Genomic DNA, 20,149 nt, shown 5'->3' with positions numbered 1-20,149 from the left:
TTCTCAGAAATACGCATAAAAATTTACAAATCATTATGCACTATTCGCGGTTACTGTAATCACAATAATTTGCAATTTGAAGAATTTAAAGAAAATACTTTCGGTCATGTTATTTCAGGGTTTATCGAAGTCGTAACAGTAAACCAGTAATAGCAATTCGGTTACTATTCATCACTCGTACCGACACAGCGATGCTTTTAACGATTTCGTGATGCCGGCGCGTTTTGTAAATTTTATAGCCACTACACCTCGCGCACAATCCGTTATAAGACCTGAGAGAGAAAAGCCGGACGATAAAGTTGTGAAATTTTATTCGTATACAGCCTGACCGCGGTCATTTCTATCATTATCTTTTCGATTATGTTGCGCAACGAGCGTCGCGCTAATAGACGCATTACGCGTAATTATCTCGCCGGGATTACGATAATCGTATTAGCGTACTCGAATCAGGCAGGGATCCAAAGTTCGAGGTCGCGAAGGAGTCAATCCTCGCAGATGTTACTTTGCTTTCATAAATCCCGCAGTGAAAGACCGAGGTGTCACAATATTTATTAGAATTGTAATTATAAATGTAGTCTTAAGCGCTAATAATGTCATCAAGTGACTCCGGTGAAAGTTTAATTGCATTCGGTATGAAACAATAGAAAAATTAAATTCATTAAAGTCTTAAAGATTGAGCGCGTAATTATATATCATTATATGTAATATTATTACGATGTAACTTTTGGAATGGCTAAGAAAATGGTTAGATTGCATAACATTTTTTATGGTTCTCGATCGCCGTCGACTCGTTTGCATTCGCGATGGTCCATATTCGCGTTTCCGCAGCGTCTGATACGCGTGTACTCGCGTCAGTAGTCGCGGACGACTCGGCTTTATGGTTTCGCCGCTGTCGTTGCCGTTGTCGCCGGTGCTCAGGGTGCTCCTGCGGCAAGCAGGATGACACGGGGACAGGCCAACGGGAATCTTGGCGCGAGCAAAGACCGACCGACCGCCCGCTCGCTGATCACGCGCTGCAGGTTGCATAACGGTTCGCACAGCATCCAGTATGCAGTATTCGATGCCGGGGAGAAAAGAAGACGTGTTCGTGCACACGTATGCGAGCGAGCGGAACCAACACGCGCATACAGAACGTCTCGCTTCCTCCTGCCGTATCAACCGTTAATGGTAGAATCTCCGATGAGCTCGTGGCCGATACTTTCGTAAGGAAAAGCTCACCGCTTGCCGTATTCATTTGATTAAAGTTTAAATCTGTAAATAAAAAAAAAAGATTAAATCTGTAAGTAAAAGACCGATTAAAATTGCATCAAAGCGGAGATTATATTGAATAGCGCAAAGAACGAAAGTTATTCATGTGATTCTACCAAGTTAAGCTGCGAAAAATTCTTTGTTTTACTATTTTTTTATAAAATCAGAAACTGTTGACAGGATGTTTGGCTTGAATTAATTTCAAAGAATCTGTCATTAACCGGTTGATCCGGTAGAGACGGGACACCTTGTATACGCATCGTTGAGTTCATCGATTCTCATTGATCGTGCGAGAAGCTACCGCCCTGTGAAATGCTTCATGCAGATATTTCGTCGCAGAAATTCTTCGGGATTATCATTATCTCTTCCACAAGAGTGGAGAAATAATTAATCATGAAAGCTTTATCTTCGCACACGCCACATAAGGCGCAATGGTGAAAGTCCGCGTGAAGCCCGATAGAAAATATCTACGCTTTATTAATAGTCGAATTGGCCTAATAATCGCGGTGAATACACTGCATATATTTCATGCATATCGCTTATTATATGTTTTCTCACGCAATAACTAACAGGCTATATATATACGTAACTATGTTTTGTATTTTTGTATATATCACCGAGCCATCGTACAAAATTATAGAGCTATACACGTGCTATAAACATAGTCGTCGTAGACTCGCTTACCTTGATGAGCTCAAATTTGTGTTTATGTGCGAATTAATCTATCAGAAATCACGGCGCGATCATTGTTGAATACAAATTGAAAGACCAGACTGCTTATTAACGTTCGTGTTGCTTCAGCAAAATTATTTATAATTATATTAAATCGTTAATCTTATCGTAATATTAATTATTTTTCATTGGAAATATATATGTTTAAAACGAAAAGTATAACATTTATAGGAAGCATTGCGTAAAAATATACGGCTTGTGTTTACTCAAGTGGTTTACACTTGCATAGCGTGATGTTATAGAATTTTCCTACGCACACATTAGACGATCGCATTATCTCACTCTGAGCGTTTACTTAAATCAAGGCGAAGTTGCAAACCGTGAAGAAGCACCGATAAATTCATTATAATTCACGGTCGGCTCAGCCGACCAGAACCTCGCGACAGTTCGTTAACGTGGGAAATGGCTGTTTGTAGCGTGACTGAACGGAGATTCACGCAAAGATGTTTGTTCTCTTCTTCAAATTTCACAGCACTGGTATCGTCGTTTGTACACGCGAAAATTTTACGGTTATTGCACATTTCCAGAGTTGCTTGTCTAACAAATTTGAATATCCAAAAACATCTACGGACTTTAGATCACTAACGCGAGTCTCTCGTCCGCGTTTCTGGAAAACAAAAATTAATTAAAGCAAGCATGGTGTTTATCGATTATCGAAATTTCGCAAGCGATCGAAACTGCGATATGAGGAGCCGATGATCGTTAAGATGAATTTCATGAAGCGATAGTTGGTCGGCTCGTGGCTGGTGGTCGATGGTCGAACGGTACCACACGGAGAAGACGCATGTTGCTTTTCTCTCTTTTTCTCTTTCTCTCTCTCTCTCTCTCTCTCTCTCTCTCGTCACGGCAGTGTTACACTCTTTAAAACCTCCTTTAAGACCTCGTCTGCTCTCTAAGGTGGGCTCTCTTCAAGGTCCGATTCGTCCAACCGCAAACGACTTCCTTCACGAAAGCAAGCGTCGTTATTTCTTCTACTGGCCTTCCTCGCGTCGTCATTGCCATGAAACGACTAAGAGGTGTTTGTCTCTACTTTCAATTAATCTCGTCTTGGGTACGTTGAACCATCTTGAAGATGGGCCTCTACTTGGTCGCGTTACGCGTCATAGTTAATATTCGACGAGATTAACGACAGCTTTGGAAGAGATGGAAGTCGTTTCACGCTTACGTGATTTATTATCGTGAACATCTTCGCTGAAATCGAAGGTCTTGTTATTTTGTATTCATTATTATTACAAGGACGATTATTGGTATATTTTTCAAAGTAACTCTCGGATATATGCATCTTGCTCTTTTATTACTTTTTTATTGCTCTTTCATTAGTACACAATAAAAAGATGGGTTATTACACTCTTGATATTTCTATATTTTATTGCACAACGATAACATTTATAAATTCATTGAAACCTTTCAAGTATTTTTCTTCTGTAAACTATTGTATATTGTTTAGCTAGAACAGACATTATATTCTGTAATTAATCGAGTTTAATTTCAATTGAAAGAAAAACGTATATCAAATGCTGCAATCATTATGATTATCAAGAGTCATTGCTTCACAATTCCGATAACGGAATAAACTCGCATAAATATAAGTTTTCCTTCGACCAATGCCATCGTGAACGAATCCCGAGCCCGTTAGAGACTGGTATGGAAAAAAAATATACGGCAGGAATTTCTGTCGACATTAAATTTTCATTAGATGCAATTAAATTCGTATCATCCTTCGAGCTCACAAAGGGGAAAAGAAAAAGGACACGAGCAAAATCACTGTGACGTGACTGAAGAACGATCATTATACGTATCTTGTTGTCTAAGTGTTAATACATTGATAATAAAAATTCAAAAAGTCGACTCTCGTGTGCAGAGCGCGCGTGACCGAATCAGCGCGATCGATCATTTCTTGCGAGTGTATACTGAGAATTCCGGTTGCTGATTAGCAGAAAGAATTGTGGCATTCGCAAAATGCAGATGCTACTTCATACAGAACTCAACGAGGAAGTACATAGAATTTTTCATTCGTAATCGCGCATGAAATGTCAGTATTAACACTCTGAGTGCTTTTAGTTCGAATTAAATATATATCTCAGTAAAATATAAAAACTGCAGTTGCACTCTTGACATTTTGTGCATTAATGACAAGAAAACTTAGAAACCTTGACGGCAGAACGAATTTATTCCAATTTTCTTTTTCTATTATTACTTATATGACTGCAGTTATATCAGTTATTTCTATAGCATTATATTCTACGTTAAAATAATGAAAAAACGTCATTCTTTGGTCTCTCAGTTACGTCCTTTTCACACGAAATGAATCATTTAGCATTGAAAAATATTTTTGAGAAGTTAATGCATAATTAAATGAAAAAGAATCACGTCATTTCGATATGACAAAGACTTTCGCATCAAGAGTCCTTGCAAAGTAAATCTCCTACGAAACTTTGACTTTCTAAATTTTTATTTATATACAAGAATCTAACAGATCACTTGCTCGATCCGGAGATCAGCTTAAAGAGTGAAAAGATCTCGACTTGTAAAAGGATAAGTAGGAAAAAAGCGACGTAGCAAATCGAGGATGATTCGCAACCTCGATGATGCTCATCGACCTGTGTCCTTGGTTCGTCCAAGTCGATGATTTAACAATCTACGCTCCGCGAAATCTTGATAATTTGCGTAGCACGCGCAAAGTATCGGGTTAAAAGGAAGTTGTATTTTTTCGACATCCTCAATTAGGACGAAATCGGCGCAGAAATCGGACGCGGGACCGGCGAGAAATTACGGTCGATTTATCACTGGAACATGAAAGATGATGTAAACAAAACAGAGTCTTCCCAAATGTGTTCTTATATTTAAAAAAAAAATTTTTAATAGAAATTAGATATATTAATATAATAATTTTCTCTTATTGCGTCAATTTTTCTTCCGCGAATTTGCACGATCTTGCTTTCGTTAAGGAATTTTTAAACATCCATATTGTACGTTTTGCAAAACACTTGTTCTGAGATTTCTTCACGCCGATTCCAATTACGAAACACATTTTTAGTTTTTCCATTTTTCCAACAATTGACACGTGCTGATAATGAAGATCGATGTATGTACGTACATCATCGACTTCGAGTGATGCGCGGATCATTTATCAATATCGGAGAGCGTCATTTATTTTCTAAATATCTATTTCGCGAACGGAGGATAATTTATTATGGTTCGTTTGCGACTTTTTACCGGAAGTCTCACAGCTGAATTAATACGCAGCTGAGAAATAGCGGACGGACGAACACTTAGAGAAACGCTATCCGTCATATGACTTGTCGCGCTGGTTTTCCCGCGCGGGGGGGAAAAATTATAAATGCATTTTCATTAAGCACCGCTGCGCTATTGTTCGCGCGTATCGTAAATCAAGGCCGTACGCATTAAATCACGAGGATTTAGAAAAGAAAGGATGGAAAGTTGTGCTGTGGAAGGATCATGTTTCTGCGATCACGGCAACTCGTTTGTGTCGGGAGTGTAAATCGTCGTGCAACACGAGAACGATATTGAAAAAAAAGTGTAGCGAAAACATCTACAAAGTCATGTTCACATCTGAACATGACGGAAGTAAAATTTAAATAGGCGGTATTAAAAACAATAGAATAATAGAAGAAATGTGTGCGGCTTATTCAAGAGTCTTAATGAATAACATAAGAATAAAATTATACTTATTGTATTTTCTGGAAAAATGATAAGAATAAATGGTGAGAATAAGATTATATATCCACTAATAACATTTAAAGTATTGTTTAATGGTTAAATCGTATAACATACGGTGCTTAAAGAACAAAAAAAGCAACAGAAAAAAAACTGTGAATAAAAAATTCACGCAGACGTCAGAGCGCAAAAGATCCTGTTCTCGAATTAAACTTTCTCTTAATTTCTTTCTTAATTACTTTTTATCAGATTGAAGAGATCCGAAAATTGAACCAAATTATCTTTTTACTTTTTAATTTGTATCTTTTGCGCCCCGACATTCGCGCTTTTAGTTCATAGTCTTTTTTCTGTTTTTAGTGGTTAAAATATTTTTATCAGCTATTAATCAGCAAACTGCGCATTTCCGTCATTTCCGTAATTCGAACGGTTTTCAATTTTTTCGTTATTAAATGCAACTAATGAAGCGCACTGCGATTTGAGAAAGCTGGACGTATTGTCGCACCCCGCGAGGTCAGAAAAGCGTAAATAAATTAGAAAACTGCGCGCAATTAAACGCGCTCGGAAGAGATCCGAGCAAGAGTGGCTGTCGATTGATAAGCGTGAAATCTAACAAGCGTGAAGTAGGATTACGCAAAGCTCACCTCGGAAGCAGCCCCGAGAAAGAGCATCGAGAAAAAGCTTCTATTCATCTTGTTACCGACTTGTAAACGACTTATCGATTCTTTTTCTTAGTTTTTTACATGTTGTCGAAACCACGGTGCATTAGTTTCGCACAGTTTGTCGCGGATATTTTCGAAATTGTGAAAGCTATCGATTGGAAAGAAATGAAATGAAGAGACTAATGGAAGAGCAACTGTCGATATCGACAAGTGTATACGCGAGCGGGAAAATGCCAGAATTGAATTCGCGCGGGTGAGAACTCCAGATTCTCCGCGCGCTTCTCTCTTTTGTTCTTCAGAACACACGTCTTGTTATACGTACGGTTTCATGAGATTGCCGGGTGAACCGAATCGCGAAGCTTAATATCGAGGCCGCGAAGGAAGTTTCAGCAATTCGTGATTCCACAATGCGATACATAATATCTGTCACTTGTAAAGAAGAGCAGATAACATCTGGCCAGCAATCATTAATGTCTTCTCCACTACAAACTGGTTTGTTAATATTCAATTTAACGTGAAGACTAATTTTATATTTTTTTCTCACACGGAATATGTGACTCGTTTATTAATTATTCAAGAATATTCCGTATTTTTGATAATATTGCATATTTCGAAATCTTATTTGGCGCCATGTTTGAAATTTGGAAGAAAAGTTCAAGGCTTCTTCGGAAAAAATACTTGATCACGCCTATAATTAAATCCGTCTGGTTCGACGCGCGGTGATTCAGGTGCGCAAGGCGAGAGGATTGCAGCGGCACGACGCTTACACTTTTCTCTTATGTAACGTAGATCGGAGTTTCTGCTCGGTCTAGCATGCATGCACAGCAGGCCGCCTCCAGAGAGCAAAACCGACGGACGGAGGTGGCATTGTCTCGCGCGCGTTCGGTAAACTTATCTCCTTTGTTTGCCAGAGGACCGGAATTCGAGACGATCCTCCGAAAATTTCTCTCGCACACGACACTCTACTAACTTCGATAATGATCGTTAATCTTACACCGACGATTGTTGCGACGTAATATTCCTGGTCATTACGATGGATAACCGTGCGCAACGAAACGAAAATTATACTGTCAACTTTATACGCTCTTTTTTATTGTTTCGCAAATAAGTCCATTTAACATTGCATAATAAATTTATTTTACAATTGACATCAAATTATTTTAGCCAATAAATTTTATTGATTTATCTTCTTCTACAAATTTACGCATTTGTAAATAATTAGAGAAAGTTTAATGCAGTTTACGCGATAAGTTTCAATTTATGTAAGTGTTAAACGCGCGAAACGGAAATGACATTAATTTAATTTCGCTTAGTTTGCATAAGCACGCGAGATAATAATTATCGCAGCATCCGCACGGAACTGCAACTACAGCGCTGCGGAAAAGTTACATGACATTTAACGTTTTTCCGAGCAATCTATTTTCCGGGCATAAATGGCTGCGTTATTTTTTTCATAAAAACGTTACGCGTTACAAGCTTCACTTGCAAAATAAACTGTATAAATATATTTTTTTATTTAATTAGAAAATTATAAAATTCTAGGAGAATTTAAACTTATTTTAGAATTCAAAATGTCAGTTTAGATTTCGCAAGATATCTTATAGAGTCACGTCGTCTGGATCGGAAAAGTGTCAAGGGAGAATGCGGGAAAAATCACAAAGCTGACCGATCGCCTTGTGACAGCATAATTCTCGTGGTTCTTATTCACCTCGCGTATTGTCGCTATTTTTTTTTTTTATGCTGAGTCGGACATGCTCGGCGAAAGTGACATCATATTCTCCAGGCGAGCCAGTTCTCATTGACTCTAATACCGGTTTCCTCGGGCCGGCCGGAGAACCTTCGCCGGCCAGCCTAACACAATCGTCGGGTTAGGTCGTAACCTTAGGAGAACGGGTTCACGTATACGCGCGCGCACGTATGCGACTTCTCTTTCTCCCGTTTTTCTCCGCTTCTAATTTTAGATGAACGATGAGCGCAGTAAGCGACACGAGGCGTTTTTCCGAGACACCTGATAGAAAAACGTTGCGCGCTCGCCGGTTCGCGCGCACTCGGTGTTCCATAATTAGTCCCGTAATTATTGTGATTAGTCTCGTGAATGTAGATTAATCTCCGCGCCGCCGAGCAAAATGCACTTCACGGTTCGGAAACGGTTTTGTAAACTCGGGACCAGTTCTCTCCGCGGTTTACTTTACAGCGACGCAGGTCGCGTAACTCGGTGATTGCACGTTTTGACTGACGTAGCAAGCTCGATTATTCGGTGATATAAGAGCATAAGATATATTATTACAGTAAGGAGAAATTTCCTGTCAAAAAAGAATGCTATTTTCCGTCATATAAATGAATCTTATTATATTATCTTCAATCAAGTTTTATTAGCGCTTCGTCCTGTCAAAAGCTAAAATTAAATCCTTTCACGAACATCATTTGGGATGACACGACGCGTTGCTGCGGCTGCAATGTGCAGCGTGAAGCGCGTTCTCAGAGCTCGTCTACGGACACATCCGCTCGAGTAGAACCGAGTGATTCTCGATGCGGTAATCGAAAAGACACCGGCGAATCGCCTTCTCTTCTTCTTCTTTTTTTTTTCTTCTCGCCGCGAGACGCGGGAAGGGCTCTCACCTTTCACCCCGAAGTAACTGTACAACTGTAGAAAGTCAGGGAACGAACCACAGCGTCGACAGGAGCGAACAGCTGCTGCGGCCGCCGTAATCAGCCACGGTTAGGTTTACATGTCGGCGGCGGTATATACAACGGGAGTAACTGATAACGCTAATAACGGCACCGTAATGAATACGCGGCGCGCAGCTGACGTACAAAAACAGCGTTCCGCTCTCACAGCTAATCGTGCGTCCATTAGTTCCTATTAATCCTTCCCGAAACTTTTTTTGACGGCGCGAGATACCATATATTTTATACGCGAGGTATTTTAATATTTAAAAAAAATTTTCTTATTATTATTATAAGTTTAATTATTAATTAATTCATCTTACAATTAGACGTTTGTTCACTTATTGAATCTCGAAATATGTTGTTACACTTGTTAACGTATAGAGATGTTAATAGAAGGTAACTCTCTCGCTGTCACTCGGAGCGATTGCCGCATCGATAGAATTAATGACTTTTCACCGAGTAATTAATGCGACATTTTGTTAGCAATATAGAAATAGACATTCAACGGTGAGAAAGAAATCGCGGCACAATGGGAAGAAGACGCAATGAGAATCCTAATGAACTTGCCGGAGCGGAAACGCAACAGAGAACGTTATTAGCGTCGCGCGATCTCGTCGACTGAACAATTATCGTTGTTTATGGAATTATGAATATCATTAATTATTAACGAAATAACTATCTTTGATCGTGCGGGATTATTTGGATCGGAAAGCGGATTGCAGCGTTGATTGCTAAGGCATAATTTGAATTGGAGAAAGGATGATTTGCGAAATTTGGCAATTTATTTTAAAATTGATATACGTGCTACAGGAACTAGATTGTTAGCCGCAATACTTTTTCTTCTTCGTCAATTACATTCCCTTGCGAAATCTTATTGTCCTTTGAATGGATCGTTAGTTCCGAACGTGAAATCGATGTGTACGAAATTACCGAGCGATCAATTTGTTACTCTTCGGGCGGAAACGCGTGCGAAGAATGACAGAAGTCGTGGAAAGAAAGACTTGCGTAAGAAATCGACCGGCTGCTTTTGTTCGCTCTTAAAACGTGCCTGGCGTTCACCGTAGAAACGAATTTGTCTGGAAATCCAATTTCGTTCATTTGCACCGAAAAAAAAACGTCGAAAACTCGGGACCGCGCGAGAGATCGGAAACACCGATAAAGATCTGTGCACGCGATCTACGCGACCGAGATGCGAATAAAATTTTTCTCTTACATAGGAATGTGCTCATTGAAGTGCGGTGGAGTTCTCTTTCACACGACGCTACTTCAAATCTCACACAATTGAAAGATTTATTTATCACTGAATAGTTTAATGCAACAATTGTTTCAGCAATAACTTGGTTAGAACTCGAGAAACTGAAAGCTTTTAGCTTTAGGATAAATTTTATTTCAATTTAAAGAAAAGTCGATTCACAACTTTTTGCGCTCTTTTTTTCTTAGTCATTTGGTTTGTACAAGAGATTTTTGCGCGAAAACTTTGAATTAAAATGCAACGTTTGTTTTAGAATTCCACAAACTTTTCGCACTTTTAGTTCGTTCAATTCATGCAACAGATTTTTGCGAAGAAGTCCGCGAGAGAAGCTCGATTGCGACCGACAATAATCGAGCACTTTGCTTTCCTTTTTTTCGACTCGGTAACCCAGTGATGCGTGACCTTTCTCACACGCGGGCCAAACCGCAGACTGCGTTACCGCAAACCCCGAAGTACTCCGAGAAATCGCAGAAATTGCAACTGTCGGATAAGATCAGTCGGGTGCGTGCAATTTACGCGTCCGGTGCAAAGACGCGCGTTTTTATTACCTTTGTCCGTCGTACGTTTTGCTCTCGCGGCTAAACGCGGCACATATCGAACGCGTCAAGATGAAAACCTGTTAACCTGATTAACATAGAAAGGAAGATTTGCATGCGTACAATGTGAGTTACGAGAAGTAGCTCCGATACGATCTTCTACAATGTTCTAACTCACTGGGTCAAGATTTTCCTTATTTTTAGTCTTCTCGTGGCTTACTACATTTTTAACAACGAAATATGTGACACGTGTGATATTTCTGAGATCTTCTTTTTATAAACGTTTTTGCAATGTAAGATTGATAATTAATACGATAATATTGAATAAAATTAATTACGTATAAAATGAGATTGCATACGTTAAATTTTTTAGATGAAATAATATTGTAATTTTAAAATATTATCTCTTTGAAGAATATATAATATCTTTACAAAAATTAATCGTCTTCTAAACGCGTTTTGCACAATTTTGAAAAAATATTACTATTACTTTCTAAATTTTATTTTTTAAATCTAGTAGATAATAATAAATTTATTTATATTGTTAGTAATTATATTAATGTCTATTTACATCAAACTTTATCGTAGCAGACAAATTAAGCAAAATCGCGCATTTCATAATGAGGAAATTCGATGTTGAACACGGCACATCGTGCCTTGTTCTTCGCAAGCATTATGTCGTGACCGAGACGCGAGAGCGTGGGTGCATCACGGATAAGCGTGTCGGGAAGGGGCCTCTCGATTATCGAAGTGAAAGTCGCGGATCGACGCGGTACGGCGTTCAGTCGCGCAGCGGTCGTCGCAACGGGTGTTCGATATCGCGTTCGTTGTTCTGGTACGCGGTTTCTGGTTCAACCTTGAACGTCGCCGAGAAGGCAATGGCGAGCGTACCTTTTTTTGCGGGAAAATCAGCGGAACGCTGTGATGTGCTTGTGATACCCTTGGATTAAAAGTGCTTCAACTCGATTAAGTATTTAAAAGGTGCGATCTTGATTGAATGTATTTAAAACGTTCTTGGACACCGAATTTGTTAGATGCCACTGAATTGAGAATCCAAATTTATTTCTGTATTCTTGGATCACTTCGGTGAGCAAGTATTCGCTTTTCTTATATTCACAAGATCCGCTCATCTGCGATTCATATCACGTTATTTATGAAACAATCGATCCCTCTTCAAGAACGCTTACCGCTTGATAGTCCATGCATCTTTCATATAGGTCGTCTTAAATTACACGCACGTAACTCCTTTATTAATATAACTATCACAACATACATAATCATAATAATATTGTAACAGCGTTGCAATCTTTCTTTCAAAATTCTGTGTATATTGCATCAAAAGTTGTAGCGGTAATTTTTTCAGATTATTATTTTAATGTTTCAAATTTAACGTTATCAAGATTACATCAGGCAATCAGGCATTACTCGCGAGCGAAGTTTCCTTCCGCAATTTATAGATCCCGGAGATCGTCGCCGATGACGAAGGGAATATTACGCCCGGCGAAAAACAGTTATCCCGCATTCCGGTCGTTAATTTCTTGCACCGGATGGTCGTTCGTCGTTATGAATTCAAAACGGCGCTTGTTGATCGTCGGCGATGCAACACAGAATTTGTAGTCGCGAGTAGTTAATGACCGACGAGTAGCAGGACCAGTCGCAACGGCGAATCCTCTGTTATCGTCAAGCGATTTAATTAACCAGTCGTGGGCGCGTTTGTAGGATGCTAAAGACCGCGATCATCTAATCAATGTCCTTTTAATAAACAGTCTCGATAAATATGGCGATGTTTACTATTATGACAGCAAGGCTAATAGTGACACGGATGTTGATAAGCTTCATTGAGATGCAGCGACACGTTTTGCAAATTAGTAATAAGTACAATAATGAAACTTGTAATTCACAGCAGTCTTGTTAAAGTAAGTTTATGAAATTGCAAATGTAAAAAGCTAACATGTTGATGAATGATAAATTTTTTGGCAGCTGTCGTTTCCGAGGGAAAAGTTCTAAAATTTAGATTTGCTTGATTCAGTGTGACATTAATAGTAACTATGTTCAGTGAGACTTGATCCACGTCGCAACAGCAAACGCCACGACCGCGTGAAAATGAGTAGAGCTTGATTGCTGGACCGAGTTATGTCTATAAAAGCCGCTCTAGGATATAATTCCCTCGTGAAAGGCTTAACCTCGGGTTCTCCAGTGCACGATAACGGAAATATTACCAGGTCTCGCTCGCGTGTGTATTTAGTCATTCGTGCGAATTGCAATCGATCGAAGACACGTCGGGAATATTATGAATTCAGTCTCTTAAATAAATTACCGACTTCTGATTTAATTGACAGAGCTTTGTAGATTGCAGGCGGAAATAAATATTGGAGAGACATCGATCGAAAATGTCAAACGCGAATTTTTATTCTGACAATTTCTGAAAATTTCCAAACAATAATTTTCTCTTTGATCAAACGACATAATAAGTTTGAGCAAACTTTAAATTAGGAAAGGATACAAATTACGGATAAATTATTTTTAGGAATCGTTTTTTTAACATGGTGCGAGATGTTGAATTGTAAACTGTTCAGTCACGTAAATCTTGATCCTACGTCCTGATTTCACGTACGGTTAGCCACTGCCGTGTTTCCAGGTCGACGCTCGTATGATGCGCGATGCGGGAGATATTGATGCACGCGGCGCATCGCGTTCGATCCGCTCGTAGAGAACGCAAATCGATATACGCGTGCCCGTTCTCCACGTTCTGTCCGCGCTATTCGGCTCGCTTCGGTCTACCATGCGTGAAGGCTCCTGGCGGCCCGGCTTACGGTACATCGTAGCCGTCGCTGTGTTACAGGCACCACGTCTAGACCTGTGGGCGTGCGGGAGGTTGTTGTACCGAAATCTCTCTCGCCGCATCGTCTCTCGGATTAATCTCCGTGTCACTTGTATCCTCCTTCAGACGCCTTGATATCTTCGCTGAAAGATCTTAATTAGGGGATGAATTCGGGACAAATTGAAGCACAGCTGTAATTAAGAATTTAAAAAGTTGGAGTTTTTATATCATCAAGTAAATTTTAATAAACTATATTCGTGAGCGTGCCAATGTTCATTGTTAGAAATAATAAATTAGAACAGGATTCTTGCATGTCACAGCTAAAAATGAAAGAAATGGATTTGATTGATTGCGCGCGAATCCTTTGTATTTATTAACGCCGATTGCAACGGCTGACCGTACGTACCGCTTATATACATCGTTAGATAACAGAACCGACGCGAAGGGAACGTGAAAGGTCTCTGGTTCACGGCGTGGCGACCGGTATCTCGCCGTATCGTTTCGTCGCGGCGAGTTGGTTCTGGTTGCCAAGCAGCGACGGCGAGCGACTGCTACCCAGGTGGAGAGAGAGACCGTTCCTCGTTTCCTCGTTGCCCAACCATCTCGATTGTGATAGTGTACACAACGATTATAGCGGTAGAGAATATGCGTTACGAGTTAAACGCGCGACGCGCGTATCCGCGTCTCTCGTTGCACTTAGCGCTCAATGTGACTACAGAATCTGAATTAATTGATACTTTCTCATGTTTCTTAGCATCGCGAAGACTGTGATTGTGAGAGACAAAAATACAATGCTTCACGCATTCAGAAAGTTAAAATTTTTCTGTATCGAAAATTGTGATAAATAAATTTAAATGAAGAAAATTGATGCAAATTAAAAATAGAAATTATTTAATAGGCATTTTTTTTAATATTGCGCGGAATTATGAATTGTACTGTTCAGTGACATCGTCTGCTTTTCATTTCTGTCTTATATTTTAATTTTGTTATATTTTATAATCATTATATTATCTCACAATTATATTATTTGACTGTCTCTGGAGGAAGTGAAATGAGAAAATTAATTTTCTTCAATTTCAGTAAAATGATTTCAACATAAATAATGTCTTTTTCTTGAAATTTTCCATTTCATCTTTCCATTTCAATTTTCAACAATTTACTACAATCACAAGAATTAAAATAGTTCATCTAAATGCTCGATGAGAATTTACTTATCACGAATGTTGCTTCTTGCAATTATCCTAATTCATACTTTACTGTTACATGCAGAATTGATGTAATTTTCTTTTGCGCATGTAAAGGCTTATGAAATTCAAATATTTAAGTGATTAATAATTCGTCAGAGGAATTCATTAAATTATTTATGCTTTTCTATTATAAATGTGAGAGATAAAAATGCTTTTGCCTTGATGTTTCGAGAGAAGTAGATCATGAACGCAATTAGTCGAACTAAAATACTTGGCGTGCATGGCACGTCTACATACGTGATTTCCCAAGATACAGAATCAAGCTTGCGAATTAAGTGACTCACGTGCAACATTGAAAATTATGGCACTGACATTGGTCTAGCTTATGGTGCCCTTACATAGCCATTAAAGCAGAAGCATCGCTTATGCCACTGCTGAATTAAGACTGACGCGATGATGATGATGAATCGAGTTTATCTGCAATCAAATGCATTAAGTATCGTCCTTTCATCTTTATGGCGATTTGGTGGCTCCATAAATTGAATTGAAATTGAAATTTTGATAACATTTCATTACCAGATAATTTTCTGGTAATTCAATATTCTGGTTTCTGTTATACTCGAGTTTTTGTCACATTATTAAATGAAAATCACAGAAAATGTACGTTCACACAGGAATAATTGTAAAAAATTACTTTCTGCGTACATATTTACAATTCTATGAAAGTATAACACGCAACAATAAAAATTTAGGTGGCCAAATAAAATCGAACAAAAGTAAAAATAGAAAGAAATTAAAAATTTGGAAGCACGGAAATTTTTAATTACTATCTTGGCGAATTTTTTTATATGTACGACATAAAATGCATAGCGCAAAGTACTGTATCATCTCGCAAATGCCTTCGCATCTTTAATCGTTATATTTGCAATATTTCGCACAGTATATACTGCTAAAAGAGAAAATGATTATTTTTTCATTGTTCAAACTTTCATCTCGAATGCATCACAAAACCGGGGAGTCAATTACATGAAAACAGGACCCTGTTTACGGCCCGTGGGTCGCAGGTCGCGGCTGACTGGCTTACAATGCACGATCCCGGTCTGCGTGCATACGTAGATCCGGACGACGGCTTTTTTCCCTCGTAAACGAGTTCTCCGTCGAACCGGAAAACGTACACGCGCCAGTCTGCCGATTCGCTGGTATCGACGCGACGACGGACAACTGTAGAACGGCGGACCGATCGATCGGCCTGTCGAAGATAAACTGCCACTGCCGTCGGCTCGTACATAAGCAGATTGCGAAACAATATTTAAAGTATGCAAGCCGCGTGCACGAACGTCAATGTGTTCGCATAAACTGTCGATACTTTAAGGAATCAACGTACCGAGAGTTTGCCAATCCGTGCGTTTGGATCTACACTGTTTTTGGAGATTTTATCGCGCGATAAGAGAAACCAGTTGTAGCTATTGGTATTGCCATGAGATAAGAGAAACAAGTTGTAGCCATTAGTTACAGCTGTAAAGTTTGATCATTTTGTGATTTTTTAATTCTGACATGTTACGGCGTGTTACGTGTTATATAATCGAGTAGGTAATACTGGTTTATTAATAGCAATTGGGTTATTGATTTATACAGGGAAGATGAAATATATTTAAAGTAAACATTCTATAAATAAATTTTCTATAAATATATTCTATAAATTTCTCTTTATTCGCCTTGATGTTCTACCTTGAAATATATTTCCATTCATATAAAAAATAATAATGAAAATGATTAGATTAAAATTTGGAAATATAAAGGCTCGGCTGATTAAACAATCAAATTAGATATGATAGGGAGCGTAAAGAGCTGAGGCCAACCACCAGATTTCCGTTCGATAGAATTTGTATTATATTATAAAGATAGCTTACGAACAACAGACATTTCTACCTGATTAGATTAAAATTGAATAAAGCTTTTTATTATTTATAATCAATTATATTTGAATTAAACTACAGTTAAGAAATGAAAAGTTCTGCTTTTCAAAATAGTACACATACTGAAATTAAATTTGTATTCCGAACGAATTACTAGAACTTTAAATTCTCTCTTGTTTGTTGTACTTTCTTGGAATTGCTTTTTCTCATAAATCTTATATATTTGTATCGGGAAAGGTATTAGGATTTGTAAAATTGAAAAGAAAGCGAGCATTAAGGATATACGTGCGCAGGATACATGTGAGACTGCAATCTCGGTCGAATCCTCGTGAGCTGTACTCGCGGCAGAAAGCACAATCGGCTGCCGTGTATAAATAAAGCCGAAAGGTTTCTCGCGATGGAAAGTACGGCGAAGAGGGAAAACGTGGGCGCGCAATTCCGCGATATCGATCGCTCGGTCGCGCGCGAGCCAGTTCTTGATCGCGTGAACTTTATTATTTCCAGAGGCGGTATTTCTCGCCCGTTTCGTAGACGAACACGCAGCTTGTTGCCAAAGTTTCACCGCGATTGTTGCCGCAATATCCGCCCGATATCTTCCATCTAACAATTATTATGTAATTTAATTAATTATCCATTTGATATCAGGAATTTATTAATCTAACTTTCCGAAATTTTTCAGGACAAAGCTACAAAGGAGGAGAATCAATCGTCTCAGAGACGATTCTTTTGCCGTTCGAAGCCACTCTTGCCATTTGAAGGATCGACGTTATGGCGAGGCAACAGACTGTGGACCGGAACATTCCTCATCTGCGGGACATCTTCGGCTTCGGCAGCAAATGGGAGAACACACGTGGGCAAGCCGAGGAGAAGGCGCCCGGGCACGATAGCGCCGTATCAGTAGGTTCGACATCAGGCGAGGAGGAGAGCCCGAAGAACAGCAAGAAGAAGAAGTCACGTCGCCGCGATAACAGCAAAACGCTGACGGAGAGCGATGTGAAACACCTGGAGCGGCATCTCTCGATGAAGAAGACCATACGCAAGAAGATCATGCGTGATCTGCAGCAGGCCTTCGTCGAGGACCCGAACGAGTTCCGTGTGGACGACATACCGCCGGAACAACTCAAAGCAGAGATCAATATCCAGAGCCTGAGCTTTGGCACGCCGTCCCAGAAGCAGGGACGCACGCGTGGCAACGCAGAAAGCACGTTTCTCGACATGCTACGCGGTGGTGGTAAGAAAATATTTTTATTTCCACCTCGAAATTAACTCAGCACCCTTGAGTTTCTTATTTTTGAATACTTATACTTTTTCGACAGTAATATTTAGCTCGCGGAACCTTTGTTAACTTTCATTGAACTATTTGAACATTTCTGTGGTATAATTTAATATAATTTATTTTCTTAAAAAATAAGTGCAATTTAAATCTGAATTTAAACTTATATATCTTTTCTTTATAAAATAATATTTATTGAAATAAAATAATTTTCAGCATTTTAAATACGTTTTCCGAAAACTAATTGTGCGTTACAATATGAAATAGATTCAGAAGCTTGTCCACAAAATAAAATTAGTTTAGCATTTAGTTCTGAGCCAAGAAAGTTTATTTTTTGCGAATCTTTGTCTGCTTTGGATTTTTATGTAAAACCGGAATTTTCAGGTCTAGAAAAAAATGGCACGGACGGCGACAGGGATTCGGGACACGGCGGATCGCCGACCAGAGAGGCGCCCAGTGCCCACGACACAGACGACGAGTCCAGCTACGCGTACGAGACACCGGCCGCAACACCCACGAAAAAGAGTGGCAACTTCTGGAGACGCTTCACTATGAAGAATCGTAACAAGCGGTAAATCCGCGGATTCACCGGCAGCAGCAGTCAGCGCGAACAGAGAGTACCGATACTTTATATTCTCCGTCATCTTGATAATTTTTACCAACGTAGTTAACGAAGCAGAGCTTGCAACTGTGATATACATGAAAACCAATTCATCTCTACCTACCCTCCTTCTCCTGAGACGATCTTCCTGTCGAATTTTAAGAGGTTCCCGAAATTCAATCCCACGACCGAGGACCAAGAGACCGAGACTGCCTTTACGGCAAGACCGGATGTACAAATTTCGGACCTAAACATGTAAGTTTTTTATACGATACGATACAGTAAAAGTACGATACAGTACATTTTGAACTTTTTTATCAAGTGTGCTACCACACATATCAGGATATACAATTATTGTGGAGCTCGAAAGACATATAATATATTTCTTAAATTATAAAATAAGGATATTTCGAATAAGAATTCAGAAAAATCATAAAGCGTAAAAAGGACTACGTATTTATTTATATTTTAAAGACACACACAAAAGATATATTACTTTGCGTTTGAAGCTCTCGATTCCTCGTAGTGAAGCTAAATATTCATGTTGACAGGTAATTTACACCACACAGTTTTAGCTGCATTTTCTTGCGCTTTCTGTATTTAAAATGTATAACGCATATGTATATTCAGGCTTTGGAAAAAGAGAGGAGTAAGCAACGAAGCGTAGAAAATGCAACTAGGATGAAGAGATCTCTATTTAAGGATTGTCCGATCAATTTCGCCGAACATGTACCCTTTCGAAATATCGGGGGAACTTCTTAAAACTCTCCGACTCGGAACGTAACATTCGATGTGCCCGGTAGCGTAATCCCCATCTTCTGACATGTACTTAAAGAAAATGTAAGAATAAAAAACGGAGGCAGCGACACGACAGGTAATTACGTGCATAATATTTAAGAATAGTTAGTTTAATTTCTCTTAACGTTAAGAAAGGCGGAAGAGGCAGTTATGGGCGATGATCTGTAATGAGCGTAAAGAAGGGTACGTGCGCATGTACGTTACCCAGTTAGTATTAGCTAGTCAGCAACGCTAAGATGTATATCCGAGAGAGACCCGGTCGATTTTCTTACTGGCAAAATCGAATTTGATATCACTTCTTTGTAACGAACTCGAAAGTGAAATATTTTTTAACTACTTTTTACCAATTTGGAAATTTACAGTCTTAAGATCATTCGTGAGACAAATTACGTACACACATAATACACACACATATATACACATATACGTAAGGAACTCACTGAATTACGTCGTTTAGATACGACGCATTGCATTTTTCGACGTTAAGCTATTGGTGTTTACCGAAATCGTATTGTTCCTACCGTTTTTCGAGGTATCTCGTTAGTATTATAGTGTTATCATTCACAATGTCGATGACGGTTTACACGTTCTCATCTAACCGTTGTGTACTCCCTCTCTACTATAATAATTATTATTATTCCTTTTAATATTAACTGCAATGCTATACTAGCTTTAAATGTATCATACTCGAGATCCACCTCATGTAAGAGCAGCAATATACTCGAATAAAAGTCCCATTTGGACATTACGTCTGTTCTGGCATTACACTCGTCCTCTC

At 39.0% G+C, this 20,149-nt stretch overlaps 1 protein-coding gene across 2 annotated transcripts in view; it reads left to right on the top strand.

Moving 5' to 3' along the window:
• The window catches only part of LOC105679765 (uncharacterized), a 29,053-nt gene extending 8,934 nt beyond the window's left edge, over window positions 1–20,119 (top strand). The window contains exons 1-3 of one of the 2 annotated variants that reach the window (XM_012380006.2): window positions 11,555–11,756; window positions 17,379–17,930; window positions 18,357–20,119. In XM_012380006.2, the coding sequence (XP_012235429.1) occupies window positions 17,468–17,930; window positions 18,357–18,547 (654 nt within the window). In that variant the 5' untranslated portion in view covers window positions 11,555–11,756; window positions 17,379–17,467 and the 3' untranslated portion in view covers window positions 18,548–20,119. Of the gene's footprint in view, window positions 1–11,554; window positions 11,757–17,378; window positions 17,931–18,356 lie in introns of those variants that run through there. The other variant, XM_067361258.1, reaches the window with a different exon arrangement.
• The last annotated feature ends 30 nt before the right edge of the window (window positions 20,120–20,149 follow it).

The sequence above is a fragment of the Linepithema humile genome, chromosome 1 (genome assembly GCF_040581485.1).
Source record: "Linepithema humile isolate Giens D197 chromosome 1, Lhum_UNIL_v1.0, whole genome shotgun sequence".
In the NCBI taxonomy this organism is placed as follows: domain Eukaryota; kingdom Metazoa; phylum Arthropoda; class Insecta; order Hymenoptera; family Formicidae; genus Linepithema; species Linepithema humile.
This window is presented reverse-complemented; position numbering and strand designations above follow the sequence as displayed.